Source organism: Myotis daubentonii, chromosome 16 (assembly GCF_963259705.1).
Source record: "Myotis daubentonii chromosome 16, mMyoDau2.1, whole genome shotgun sequence".
NCBI classification, from domain to species: Eukaryota; Metazoa; Chordata; class Mammalia; order Chiroptera; family Vespertilionidae; genus Myotis; species Myotis daubentonii.
The window spans coordinates 55,948,633-55,962,824 of NC_081855.1; the positions used below are offsets into that span (position 1 = coordinate 55,948,633).

Sequence of the window (14,192 nt, forward strand, 5' to 3'; positions counted from 1 at the left end):
CCAGGCCATCACCACCTGAACCCCTCGGGGTGGGAAGACTGTGCACCCCGTCAGCGGCACTGCAGCTGCGGGTCAAGCTTCCTTTGCCTGCACCCCACACGGTGCGTGTCACCACAGCCTGCTGCTCAAATCCCTCAGCCTGCGCTCAGCCCTCGCACATGCGCGGAAGGAGCACAGTCCATTACCCAGCCCGTGCTAGGGGACGCTACCCGCCCTCTCCCGCCGCCACGGCGATGCTGCCCCGAACGGCCCGGAGCCCATATCCTGGTGTACGACCGTGACTCCAAGGGCGAGCATATCCAGCACGGAGACCTCTCCAAGCAGGTTCCACTCCACCCTCTCCCTCTCCCCGCCAGCACCCAGACACCAGCGGCCCAGGCCCCCTCGGAATCAACACTGAGCAGCACGCAGCCTGTTCGCCGCACACACAGCAACGCCACTACGGCCCCAGCCGGGTGGCTGAGTCAGCTGGAGCGCTGTCCCGTACAACACGAGGCTGTGGGTTCGGTTCCCGGTCAGGGCACAGACTTAGCTGTGGGTTCGGTTCCCACCTGCACCGTCATCCTCCACAAGGCAGAGAGCCAGTCTGGACCCAATCCCCGCAGGCCAGACCGAGAGACTCGAAATATGCTCAGAGAAGTTTGGAGACCGTTACTCCACCTGAGCAGTGCGTTTTCATGGCCTGTCCCGCAGGGGGCACCCCTGAAGTTGGGTTTTATCGGTCACTAGGTGTCATGAAACGTCACCCCTAAGTGTGATCCAGGCTGCATGGGGGCGCCACCAGCACGCGGGTCTAATTAGCCCAGCGGTTCCGGGCCTCGGAGCCCCCCCAGCCAACGGCGGGCACTCACAGCTGCGCGCGTGCTCCCGGGAGAGCAGGTAGTTGGCCAGCGGCGGCGTGTAGGTCAGGCACTGCACAGTGGAGTTCAGGAAGCACGTGTTGCCCAGGTTGTGGAGCCCGGCGCCCACGCGGTAGACGCGCTCCCACTTCAGAGACAGCCGCTCCACGGGGAAGAGCACCTTCTGCGGGGCGGGGACGCCGCCGCCTCCGCTCTCGTACACGCGCTCGCAGCCTGGGACGGACAGGGAGAGAAGGTGACGCACTTCTAGGCGCAGACAGGAACCGGTGACGTGCACTTACAGGCGCCTGTCCAGCACGGCAGCGAAGGGAACTGGTGTCCCATGGACTGGAAGCTCCATCAGCCGAGGAGGAAGCCCAGCCCCCCAGGACCTTCCCGAGGGCGCCGGCCAGGAATTCAAGGCCTCCCACGGCGAGAGGGTGAGATGCAGGGAATGATGAGCCGGAGGAGCCGAGCCCGGCCCCCTGCAGTTCTTTCCAAGCCCAGGGCTGTGAAACACGCATTCCCGGGAAAGCTAAGGACACGGTCTCTTTCTGCCCGGCCCCGGGTCACTACCTCTGCAACCGAGACCCAGGGACCCCACAGAAACTCACAACTCTGACCAATCTCTCTGGCTCCTACCAATCGGTCAACGCTTCGCCCACCCACCTGGTGACCACCCAGCGAGGCCCCCTGCCCGCCTGCCCGGCGTCTGTACCCGGTCTCCTGGCGGGGGGCTCGTCCCCGTGGGGGCGCGCGGCGCCCTCCGGCCCGGGGTTCAGCAGCACGTATCTGCTCCGCAGGGACTGCAGCTGGCGGGAGAAGCTCCGGCTGGCCGGCTCGAACTCGATCTTCTGCAGCAGGACCGTCTTGGCAGAGGCGGCCAGCAGCCGCCCCAGCTCGCCATCGCCGGCCGAGTCCTTGCGGCCGGGTTTCAGGGCTTCCTTCAGCTTGTCGACGATGGGCATGGCGTCACTGCGGGGCGAGAAGGGCACGGGGCCCGGTAGCCAGGTGCCCGGACAGAGTCCGACTCCGAAGAGCCCTTCTTTGTCACCGGAGCGCTCCTCTGGGCGGCTGCCAGCCCTATGGAAGCGGGAACCACGGAGCCACCCGGACGCAGAGGGTCCACGCTGCTCCTCTCAGAGGCAAGGCGCCTCTGCAGAGAGCGCTGGACAGACAGGGCGGCACCGGGAGGCCAGGGCCCGCTCGGGCGTGCCTCTCTCCCTCAGGGAGCGGGGGCTGCGTGCACGTTCCGTCCAAAGGTGCCCGGGGGTCCTAACGCGTGCTCTGAGCTAGGGAAACACCAGTTTCACGCGACACTCTGGTTACACACCCACGTCCACGTAACACAGGGGCCAGTGAGGCAAGTCGAGGAGTGCTCTCCAAATCGAAGCCACGGCCACACGTGGCCACTGACCACGTGGGAGGAGGCCGCTTCAAACCGTGCAGCGAGTGACATACACCAGATTTCGAGGACTTAGTATGAGAAAGTAAAACATTCCAATAGTCTTTAGATTGCTTATATGCTGAAATGATATTTGGCATATATTTGGTTAAATAAAATAGACCGTGAAGCTTAATTTCAGCTTCTTCTTTTTCTTCTTTTAAAATATATTTTTAGTGATTTCAGAGAGGAAGGGAGAAGAGAGAGAGAGAGAGAGAGAGAGAGAGAGAGAGAGAGAGAAACATCAATGATGAGAGAGAATCATTGATTGGCTGCCCCCTGCACGCCCCATTCTGGGAATCGAGCCTGCAACCTGGGCATGTGCCCTGACAGAGAATCAAACCATGACTCCTGGTTCATAGGTCGATGCTCAACCACTGAGCCACACCAGCCGGGCTGCTGCTTATTTTTTAACGTGACTCGTGTAACACTTGAAATTGCACCCGTGACTGCATATTGGACAGATCACCTGCATAAAGGGACGGTGATGGGACTAGATGGTAAACACGAGGTGCCCAATGCAAGCAAAGGCAGCGGGGCCCGGGCTCCGGAATGGGCAGGCCTGGCTGTCCTTTTCCACTTTAAACTCCAGGGACCGTCACTGTGACTCCCACAGGCCCTAGTCTTTATCAGACAGGGATGAAAATACTCCACAGGGTGTGAAATCAACGGGCCGACAAGCCCTGGACGAGGGCTGAGCGCCGGCTAGAGGGAGGGTGCTGGTGAGGCGGCCACAGGAACTAACAGACAGCAGCCCATCACCTCTGCCAGCTTCTCTTCCCACCCCACAGCCACAGCTCAGACATTCCAGCCCCGTTAGGAAAACAGGTTCCCAGTGGCAACCCCCTCGGGCCCCTCCCGCCACAGCAGCACCGACTACGTCAGGAGCACCCAGACCCAGACCTCGGCTCTGATGAGAGCCGTTCACGTTTCTGGCCATGAAGCATCCAACTTCACACATGGACCAAGTCTGTTAGTCCGTCAAAATGTCTGTAAAGTACAGGGTTGTAGAATGTATCTTTAAAAAAGAAAGTGCACGTTCTGAGGAAATAAAAGCACCCTTCGGGGGGCGGGGGGACCCTCTGAGAGCCCTCACCCTGCACGGTGCCACGCGGGAAGGGATGAAAGGCGCAGGGACACGCGCTTACCTGGGACGGGGGAGCCGGGGCTGCAGCATGGGTCAGGCTCCGGGCCAGGCTGGGCGGGTGTGGGGCCGGATCCCCCAATGCATGTGCTCCTCGCGCTCGGCCCGTTAAACCACCAAAGCTGCGAGCCTGACGTCCAGAACCGGCGTCAGAACCTGTGGGGTAAACAGCAGCCGTGAGCGGTGTCTCCCCGTCTCCCCAGCCCCTCCCCAGCCCTCCAAGTGCGGAGCAGGAGGGCGGACACCTGCCCGGAACAGCGTGGACCTGGGAAGAGTCAGGAAGAGTCGGGGACTGAGACACTCGCGGGGCATGGGATGAAAACTGCTATTTAAACTTTCACGTCAGTGACGGACCTGTGAACAAAACCTCCCCCACCCGCCAGTCAGCCCCCCGACCCGTCAGCCCCTCTAACCCGCCATTCCCTCTAACCCGCCAGCCCCCTAACCCGCCAGCTCCTCTAACCCGTCAGCCCTCCGACCCGTCAGCCCCTCTAACCCGACAGCCCCTCTAACCCATCAGCCCCCGACCCGTCAGCCCCCGACCCGTCAGTCCCTCTAACCCGTCAGCCCCCCGACCCGTCAGCCCCCCGACCCGTCAGTCCCTCTAACCCGTCAGCCCCCCGACCCGTCAGCCCCTCTAACCCGTCAGCCCCCCGACCCGTCAGCCCCTCTAACCCGACAGCCCCTCTAACCCATCAGCCCCCGACCCGTCAGCCCCCGACCCGTCAGTCCCTCTAACCCGTCAGCCCCTGACCCGTCAGCCCCCCGACCCGTCAGCCCCCCGACCCGTCAGCCCCTCTAACCCGTCAGCCCCCCGACCCGTCAGCCCCTCTAACCCGTCAGCCCCCCGCCCCGTCAGCCCCTCTAACCCGTCAGCCCCCCGACCCATCAGCCCCTCCAACCCGTCAGCCCCCCGACCTGTCAGCCCCTCCAACCACATTCCGAAGAGGAAGAGGTACCAAACAGAATGCTCTCCGCTCTCCTACTGCGTGAACCAGCGAAATTAAAGATAAATAAATAAAAAGTTGAAGGAGCAGCAGGAATTGACAAATTTTCCCTGTGCTTGGTGTGCATTTCTGCATTTCCCCCTCTAGTCACCACCCAGCATCACTATGATTACATGACACTGAGGTGCTTTCAAGCATTTCAGTGTGAAAATGCTCAGACGCACACAACGTGGGGAGAACAGCACAGGGTCCCCCTCACCCCATTATTCGGCGTCAACAACCATCACCACGCAGTGCCATCCACCACTGCCCCGCGTGACCCCGCTCCCACCCTCGCAGGACTGAACAGCCAATTCCAGACACAGCCCGTCTCCTGCCCACGAATAAGGGCTGACACAAGACTGACAAAGCCGAACAGAAACTCCCTACAGTGTCCATGCTGCAGCCCAAACTCACCCCGCACGCGGGCAGGTGAGCTGGGGGGCAGGTGAGCCCTGGTCCTGGGCCAGCGCGGGCCCAGCTTGGGAGGTTGAACCCAACTGAATGGGAGATGAGGACCCGACACGGCACCTGCCCAGAGCCCCCTCCACGTGGAGTTAAGGGCTGACAGCACGTCCGGCCTCTGTCTCAGCCCGCCCCCCCCCACACACACACACAGGAAGCGGCCCCTAGAGATGACTTCCCCGGAGGTGCGGGGCACCGAGCACGGGCCTGCGAGGCCGCGGTTCCCGCCCAGGAGGGACCCTCCTCCCGGTGCCTCTACCTCCGAGAGCGCTCAGCGCCGCTCCGCCGACGGGCACCCCCCGCTCCCGACAGCACCCCGACCCAGTCACCCGCGCGCGGGCGGGAGGAGCGGGGTGCAGCGCGGGGCCTCCGGGCTCCCTGCCCAGCCAGCACCGGCCCCGGCCGGACCCCGGGAGCTGAGCGCCTCTCCGAGAGCCCCCCCCCCACACACACACATACCCCGCACCCGCACCCGCACCCGCACCCGCACCCGCACCCGCACAGGAAGTCCTGCTCAGGTGCCACGCTAGCTCCTCCGACCCGGGGGACCCGACAGCACCGGCCGAGGCCACGGCGCTTGACACCCACCCAGGACCGCAAGGCCCACGGGGGGTGGGGGGGAGGTGATCCAAGGCGCTTGCCGCGGGGAAGCAAACACCACCCGCTCCTCCGGACCTGACCGAGCACCCAGGCCCGGCCAGGCCCGCGGGAAGGACGCTCCCTGCGCGACACGGGGCCCAGCGGGCACAGGCCGCGCCTCCCCGCCCGGCTCCTCGGCTCTCTCCGGCCGGGTTCGCGGGGACAGCAACGCGACCCAGGCCTCCCCGCGGGCCCCGAGCCCCTCTCCTACCACGCAGCCCGGGCCTCCCGGTGGACCCGGAGCCATCACGGACACGCGCCCCCGTTTCCCCGCAGAGCCCAGCCAGCCCCGTGGACCCTCGGACACGCGCCCCCGTTTCCCCGCAGGGCCCCCGGGTGCGCCCGTGTCGGAACGCAGCTTCCCGCGCAGCAGGCCCGGCGGAGGCCTTCCCCGCCCCGGCCGGACAGCAGCCTTGCCCCGGCCCACGCGCCGCCCAAACCCGGCCCAACTCACCCGGCCCGCGGCCCGCCCGCTGCAGCAGCCCCAGCGCAGGCGTCTGCTCGGCCCGGGCCCCATACGCTCACCATCCGGGCCCTCGGCGCTGCACACACGTGTCACCGCGACACTTAAAGGCGCCGCGGCCCGCGGCCAGTGCGGCGGAAGACGGAAATACCCGGGAGGCTTTAAGAGGAGGGGCTGGCCTCGGCCCCGCTCCCTGAGCCCGCCCACAGCCCCCTTACGCACCGGAAACGTCACCTCCCCATCCGCGGCCCCGCCAGCTACGCAATGACGCAAGCACGCCGAGCGAAGGCGCCCCGCCCCCTTAGCCCGCGCTCGCCGAGTTCCCGCAGAGCACGTGAGGGGCCCACTTCCGGGTCCCCAGCGGGCGGCGAGCACACCTGGCGCTGCGTGCTGGCCGCGCCCCTTCCCACCTGCTGTTACGCCAGGACGCGGAGGCCGGGTCTCACCCTCGGGGCCTCCAGTGACCCAGGCAGAGGCCGGCGGTCCCGGCAGCGGGGGGCGGGGGGGGCGGGGGGCGAGCCCTGCGCAACTCCCCGACCCCTCCCTCCAAAGGCATCATCCCGTGAAGACTACGTCAAGGCTTTGGTGGAATGTTTGCAAATGTGCACTGCTTTTGCAATCTTTTTTTAAGTATATGCTTTACATTTTTAGAGAGGAAGGGAGAGGGATGAAGAGAGAGAAACGCGATGAGGGAGGCGCCCCCTACTGGGGATGGAGCCCCAAACTCGGGCAGGTCCGGGAATTGAACCTGAGACCGCTGGGTTCATGGGTCCATGCTCAACCACCGAGCCACACCACCAGGCTGCTTTATTTATTTATTTTATTGTTTATTTTATTTATTGTTTTATTTGTTTATTTACCATCCTTTTCCCTTGAAGCAGCTCCGTGGCCTCCGGCTTCTCTCCTAGCCTGGCCTCTGGTGGTGGTCTCACATTCGGCAAAGGGTGCAAATAAAGGGTTTTCCCAAAAGGCAAAACCTGCGCACGCAGCCCTATCTGCTGTGTCTTGTCTCAGGCCCCCCTGCCAGTTCCAGGGCAGGGACGTGGGGTGCAACTGGAACAGAGTTCACCCCGTAGTTAACACGTGGGTGTTGCTGAGTTGTTTGTTTGTTTTTTAAAGCAAATGAAAAACAAAACCTTAGGGGCCTATTCCTTACCGGAGGATCCTCTACCAAGCTGCAGATTGAGATCTGTCCCCGCGCGAGTCTGCTCTGGGCCCTAAGAATGATTCAAAAGCACTTCTCACTACGCCAGGCCTGATACAGTACATGTGAGGGATTACGAGGGGGCCAGGTGCGGGCGGGGGCAACTGGCAGGGGAACGAGGAGACTTTATTCCAGCGCTGTCTCTAAATAGCAGGGGTTTGGGGACACTTCTCTTAACTAACTCTGAGCCTCAGTTTCCTTATCCTATATAATAAAAGGCTAACGTGCAAATTGTCCCCTGGGGCGGGAGTTCGACTGTCCGGAGCTGGAGACCTATAGCTCGAGACCGACAGCTCGCTGTGACGTGCGGCCAGCAGCCTCTAGGGGCCCTACCTGTGCATGAATTTCGTGCACTGGGCCTCTAGTCTGAAATAAAGATGTTCGTCAGCTTCTCTTTAATCCTTCCCATAACAAAGCCAACGACATTTACTTCCATTGCTGAGCTCACACGTGCCAAATACCGCGCTGGCCACTTGGCCAGCATTGTCTGCTTTAATCCTCAGGGCAACCCACAAAAAGATATGGTTCCCGTCTTACAGACGGAAAAGCCTGCGTGTGCAGGCTCCCAGCAAGCAAGCGGGGAGGCCCTGAGGGTCGAAACCCAGGTATTTGTTAGGCTCTCCAAGTTCACTCCTTTGGGTAACCCAGAAATCCTTATGAGATGACAAAGAAATAGCCTGCCTCCTGCTCACTGCTTGGGAATGTAATCTGAGCCCTCAATGCTGGGAGGAGCCTGGGGCCACCCACACTCCAGCTCCGCTCCCCCTTCACCTTCCCTCCTGAGGCCTTCGGAGTGGAACCTTCTGGAGGTATGTTCACCGGACTCACATAAAACCCCTTCTGAGGGTGCTCGACCTCTCAATGCAGGCGACAACCACGGGGAGGCACATTTCACGCCCCCCAGAAGAGCTGGAATAAAGACTAGATGCTGGAGGGAATGGGGAGCTTGTAGACCTAACGCGAAGCAACCGATTTGGAAATGAATTTGAGTGTTTCTTGTAAGTAACAGGAGCACTGACCGTGTGAGCACATCCATTGCTCCCGCCACTGCAGGGCTGCGGGCTGGCAGACTCGCTGTGCAGAGGCAGCCCTCTCTCCCCATCTTTGGAATCGTGGGTCCAGACAGTGCCTCCTGGACAACTCCCCTGGAGGCCCCAGGGCCCCCCCACATTCACCACACCCAGAAACGGCCTGCTCCCTCTCTCGCCTAGGCTGCCTCTCCGTTTCTGCCCTGTCGCCCACTTGGGCTGCTGTGTTGGCACTCACACCAAATCCTCGCCCTTTCCCACTCTTCCCAGGCTGCCCTGGGAACTGTTTTGGGGGTGGGGGTGGGAGTGGGGGGGCGGGCCTGGCCACTTGGTGACTCTTGCAAGACCAGAGGGTGCAGGGAAGGAGAGGCAGAGCCATCCCTCCTGCTCTGTTCTGAGTGGAGTTTCTGGCTGTGGCTCTGGCTCCATCCAGAGCCCCTGCCTCCCACGTGTGCACGCCCTGGGCTCCCACCGCGGCCCCGCCACCCACAGGTGCTGACAGCTTCCTGTGCGCCCTCGCTGGCTTCTCGGGGAATTGCTTCTGTTAAACAAAACTTTGAACTTCCAGGGTGAAACTCTTAAGAAAGGTTTTATTGAGCCAAAAATGCTAGCCCTAAAGACTGGTCACCCGGCTGGCATGGCTCAGGGGTTGAGCATCGACCTATGAACCAGGAGGTCAGGGTTCGAATTCCCGTCAGGGCATAGGCCTGGGTTGTGGGCTCATCCCCAGTGTGGGGCGTGCAGGAGGCAGCAGATCATGATTCCCTCTCATCATTGATGTTTCTATCTCCCTCTCCCTTCCTCTCTGACATCAATAAAAACATGAGGAAGATGAGAGTTGGCAAATGTTCAACGAGATAATGTATGTGGAGCCCTGAGCATAAGTGCCGGCGTGGCCAGCGTTAGCTGGCTGAGCTGCTGGGTACTGGGGGTTTCCTAAGCAGCCGTCCACGGGAGTTCGGGCGGGGAGTGTCCTGAGCTGGGGGACAGGCCAGGAAAGGAAACGGACAGCGCTTGTACCTGCAAAAGGGTCACCCCAGCGGGCCCGGGCCTGCTCACAAGCTGGTGGGGTCTGGGAACCTGGATGGCAGAAGGGCTCCCCCATTCGCCGCTCACAAGCCTCACTGTTTGTTGAGCTGCACACCTGCTTCCTCTGGGAGCCTGGAGGGTGCCACGTGCTGGGCAGAGGGCGCCCCATCACAACCCCGGGGCGTCTCTAACCAGCTCCCCTGGTTGGAATGTTGCCCCTGCTCCGCCCCCAACCCCAGACCCCGCCTGAAGGGGCAAAGCAAGACACGAATGGCCTAAACGTAAAAGGTCCGGCTTCCTTCTTCTCGGGGTGACAAGCAGCCCTGCCTCTGCACCCCACCTTCGATCCCGTCCTCAAATGCTCCTCACACTCGCCCTCTCCGTGAGGCTGGCATCGGTCCCGTCGCCTGATCTGGGAACTTCTCCCGCTGCCACAGCACAAGCACGGGCAGCGTCAGCTCCTGGTTCTGAATGGCTCCCCCGCCATCGCCATCGGTTGGGCTCTTGGAGGGGAAATCTGCGAGCACAGCTGAGTGAGTGACCAGATCAAAGCACCGCCTCTCCCTCACACTGCAGGATGGGCGAGGCGCTGCGAGGACCAGGCGCTGCGGGGACCAGGTGCAGGGGCGCGGGGGGCAGCTCCGAGCCCGGACCCCAGGCTGGAGGTGGGCCTGCCCATGGACTTCAACTCTTAACGCAAAACCCACGGTGACAGCAAATGGCCTGCAATAAAACTGACCCCAGCAAAGCCCGTGTCTGGGGGCCACTGTTTCGGCTGGATTTTTTTTTAAAGTTAGGTCAGGTAAACATATCCATTAGGAATTAGGCGGGAAAAGACAGGGCCACCCAACTTTTAAAGTACTTGGACCGTCCTGGCGGCTCTTGCCTCCCTTCCCCCGCTCTCAGCCCCCCACCCCGCTGCATCCCCTACCATCACCACCACCACCCCGACCCCCGGGTCTGCTGCGTGCTCTGACCCGAGGGCCAGGCTGTCCTCCGTTGGCCCAGCCACTGTTCTGTCGCAGAATGAGCAAAACTGAGGGGAAATAATGGTGTCTGGTCGGCTCCCTGACAATCTGGCCCCCCATCTGTGGGCCTGCAGGCGGCTTTCAAATTGTTTGCAAAGATCAAGGAAACTTGGCTGGTGGTCGGAACCGGAGCACGGTGCACCGTCGGGAAGCCCCGCTCTCAGTCCTGTCTGTTCTGTGGCAGCTCCCACCACGACAAGTGTTTCTAAGAAGCCACGTGTGACCTGAACCCAGGGGTGGAGGGGACGGCCAGCAGCGGTCGGCGCGCTGTTTGCCGAGCCCCCGGGCCAGGCTGGGCGCTGACGCCAGGTCAGGGCACGTAGGACACAGAGTTTTGGCCTTATTTTTCCCAGATGCTGCCACGCACCATTTCCCCCACCGATGTCACCGATAGAAAACACAATCTGAACTGTTTCTGCAGCTGGGGACACGAAATGGATGGCATTGAATGCTCCACGACAGAGCTCGGCGAGTGTGTGTGTGTGTGTGTGTGAATGTGAGTGTGTGTGAGTGTGCGCATGTGGGAGTGTGTGAACAGAAAGGCCCGTGCTCAGTGAATGAAGGGGCCCCTTCCTCCACTCCTATCATTTGCCAATTTAAGGAAATCCTGTCCGGGGTGTCTGCCCGGTTCTGGGGTTCCTGCCCGGCTCTGGGGTGTCTGCCCGGCTCTGGGGTTCCTGCCCGGCTCTGGGGTGTCTGCCCGGCTCTGGGGTGTCGGCCCGGCTTGGGGTGTCAGCCCGGCTTGGGGTGTCGGCCCGGCTTGGGGTGTCAGCCCGGCTCTGGGTGTCTGCCCGGCTCAGGGGTGTCAGCCCGGCTCTGAACATGAGACACACACACGCAGGGAGCACGTTCTCGGTGATAATACTGTTTATTGTCCGCTGGCCGAGCGCTCACGCAGGAATGATACAAAGCATCGGAGACATGCGCAGGCTGCCTGTCCACTGGCCACGGCTCTCGTGTGTTCCCAGCACAGGAAGGTCCTATCCCAGCAAACACACATTGCCCCCCAAAAGTTTCTTTTTTAAAAAAACACACAAAGAAATCCAACAAAATCCACAAAGCTTTAAATTATGGCAGCAAGTCCGATATTATCATCAAGCAAAGGTTGGAGGAGAACTACCATGTAAACTTTATTTAAATAGCGTGAGTCGCTGCGTGAGAACACGGAGGGAGGAGTATAACATACATGAACAACGCCGAGCGGAGCCTCTGACCCCGTACACGCTGCGAAGTCGGCTGCCCCCAGGCCTTCCTTTCGTGTTTTTTTTTTGGTGTTTTCCTGCTGGGCACGGCTCACAGGCCAACGGGCATGGATTAAATATGAAGGCCACCCTTTCGATCCTTTCCTTTGTAATAACTTGAACCAGAGAGAAGATGGGAGGCGGAAACAGCAACGATACTCAAAGAGGTCAGGCTGCGACCGAGGGAGCCACCACCCCGGCGAGGGCCACGCCCCGCTCACACGCTGGGCCAAATGCTTCCGAGATGCAGAAACTTGGGGGAAAAAAACAAGTGCCGGCCTACCACCTACCGAGGGTCACAGAGACACAGCACAGGAATGGTCTCAGCCGATGTCAGAGACAAACCGAACACGGAGTCAGCAGGAACGGGAGTCAAGGTTACACACGGGAACACCAGGCGGGAAGCAAGCGGGCGGGCGTTCTGGTCTACACTGCGACCACGGGACCGGTCCACCCCGACATCTCACAGACGTCCCCCCTGCACGGCCCGAACGCCCTGGGCGGGGCCGATGCCTGGTCCCCCTAGCCTGTGCCCAAAAGGGAAGTGATCCAAGTCTATGCCGACCAGGCCCCGGGCAGCCACGGGGCCGCGTGCCAGGGGGAGACGGGGTCTGACGGGCACAGAGGCACCGCAGAGCAGAGCGGGCTCGGAGGACGGTGACCGCCCGCGGGCCAGGGACCTGCCTCGGGGTGCGCGCGCGTGCCCCTGTGCTTCTGTGGGTGTATGTTTGCCTCACGAGCAGGATAAACGCAGAACTGGCTGTCTTTACACAACAAGCAGGAGCAGAAGGATTCTTCATTCTGCTGAGCAGGGCCTGCCCGTGGCCACCCCATCGTGCCGGCATCGGAAAGCCATTCTTAGGGAGCACACAGGTCCCCCGGCTCCCTCTGAATGAGGTTCCTGAATGGAGGCATCTTGGGAACGTAAGGACCATCAGCAGAGGGGGGTGCGCTGCACCTCGGTTCGCCTGCGATCTGAGAACTCATCTTAAGACAAATGAGAGCCTCGCAAAGCCGCAACCGGCCCCGGGGGCCCAGGAAGACAGGAGTTTCCCCAGGGACTTCATCAGACACTTAGCTGGCTTCCCCCGCAGAAATCCAGGCACAGCAGCGGCACTGTCATTCTTGGGGTGGGGGGGGCACATACTAAACCTCCGCAGATGGGGGGCCCAGCGGGACCCAGCTTTCTGTCCCCAGGAAGTAACACAGACAGCACAGCTAGCTCTGGCCATTGGCCCCAAGCAACGCCCCGCAAAGCCAATCCATGCAACTCCCTCTAGACACAGATGCCAGGAGGAGGAGGAGGAGGAGGAGGAGGAGGAGGAGGAGGAGGAGGAGGCTGGAGGGACTTCAGAAGCTCAAGAACAAGCCAAGGGCAGCCACGTGTCCCCCGACCTCTGTCCTCGGGGCAGAGAGTCTCACGCCCCCTAAGGGCTAGAGGAAGAGTGCAGGGGTGATGCCATGACCCTCTTGTCACTCTCACATCGCCCCAGCCGGGGGAGGCCCCTAGAATTCTGTGGGTGCAGAAGAGTAATCAGGGCTCCTTCCAGACCAAGCTGCTCCCCACACAGGAGTCACTGGTGTGGGAGCCCGAGGTCTGCTCGGGGAGCCTGGGGGCGGGGGACTTGCAAGGGGTGGGGATGACACCCCAGGGCCAGAGGTGTGGAAGCTGCGAGAAACGAGGGACATGCCCCTGTCAGGAGGGAGGGACCTGGTAGACCTGCTACACAGTCTTGCTACGACCCTCAAGTTTCTGCAAAACGCACATATCCAGGCTCTGCCCTGACCAGGCCGGGGGGAGGGGGACCCCCAGGTGCTGCCCGCTCAGCGTCTGTGACAGCGCCAGGCTGGGCCTGGGAGGGAAGCCGGGTCCCACCCCTGCCGGCAGCCAGGATGGAGGCTGGCCGCACAGAGCCCAGGCTGGGGGCGCAGGGGGGGACCCACCTCTCCCTCCAGGACCACAGCTGTACATAAGGGGCTACACGGGGGAGAATGACACTATTTAGACCCACTTGGATGACGGTTTTATTCATGCTATTTCCAGGAAGGGATGTCGGAGCTGGACCAGTCTACGCTCTTGGAGGCTTCTCATTGGCCGAGGGGCCGCGGCCTCTAGGGGTCCTGGATGTCGAGAAACTCCTGCTTGGGGGGCGCCGCCCCGCGGTACCAGGCGCAGGAGCCGTCGTTCCTCTTGATGCAGGCGAAGAACTTGGCCTGGTGCCCGTTGATGCTCTTCTCGGTGACCCAGTCCATCCACAGGCACTCGTCCACGGAGGAGATGTAGCAGGGGATCATGGGGCAGCGCGTGATCTGGGGGGGCAGGGGGGGAGGACTCAGTCGGGACCCGGGCCGCGGGGCGGCTCCAGGACCCAGCAAGGCGCCTGGCGAAGGCGGCCAAGGGCAGTTTGTTGAATGAGTGACCGCGGGAGGGCAGCAGGGGGCTGGGGCTGGAGTGGAGGCGGCTGTCAGCAGCCTTTCCTGAGTGCCAGGCGATCCACACAGCGGCAGGCGGCCGCCCAGGGGGAGATGAAGCCGGTGCACCCCCCCTGCAGCCCCAGCCACTGCAGGCCGCCTCCCTCCACGCTGGGCCGGCTGGTCTACCTTCTCTGAGCCCCGCCCTCCTGGGAGTAGGAGAGCAATAGCAACAAAGGGCAGGCCGGCGTGGCCCAGGGGTTGAGCGCT

General features: G+C 62.0%; 2 protein-coding genes across 5 annotated transcripts in view; both read right to left on the bottom strand.

Moving 5' to 3' along the window:
• Positions 1-6,122, bottom strand: part of USP36 (ubiquitin specific peptidase 36) — a 29,876-nt gene extending 23,754 nt beyond the window's left edge. For 2 of the 4 annotated variants that reach the window (XM_059671385.1, XM_059671383.1), the window contains exons 1-4: positions 5,972-6,122; positions 3,432-3,583; positions 1,558-1,814; positions 852-1,073 (exon numbers count right to left, since the gene is read on the bottom strand). In XM_059671385.1, the coding sequence (XP_059527368.1) occupies positions 852-1,073; positions 1,558-1,814; positions 3,432-3,460 (508 nt within the window). In that variant the 5' untranslated portion in view covers positions 3,461-3,583; positions 5,972-6,122. Of the gene's footprint in view, positions 1-851; positions 1,074-1,557; positions 1,815-3,431; positions 3,584-4,830; positions 4,855-5,971 lie in introns of those variants that run through there. The other 2 variants (XM_059671384.1, XM_059671386.1) reach the window with 2 other exon arrangements.
• Positions 6,123-11,118: 4,996 nt separating this feature from the next.
• The window catches only part of TIMP2 (TIMP metallopeptidase inhibitor 2), a 32,453-nt gene continuing 29,379 nt past the window's right edge, over positions 11,119-14,192 (bottom strand). Inside the window, exon 5 of the mRNA XM_059671428.1 lies at positions 11,119-13,820. Coding sequence (XP_059527411.1) covers positions 13,623-13,820 — 198 coding nt within the window. The 3' untranslated portion in view covers positions 11,119-13,622. The remainder of the gene's footprint in view (positions 13,821-14,192) is intronic.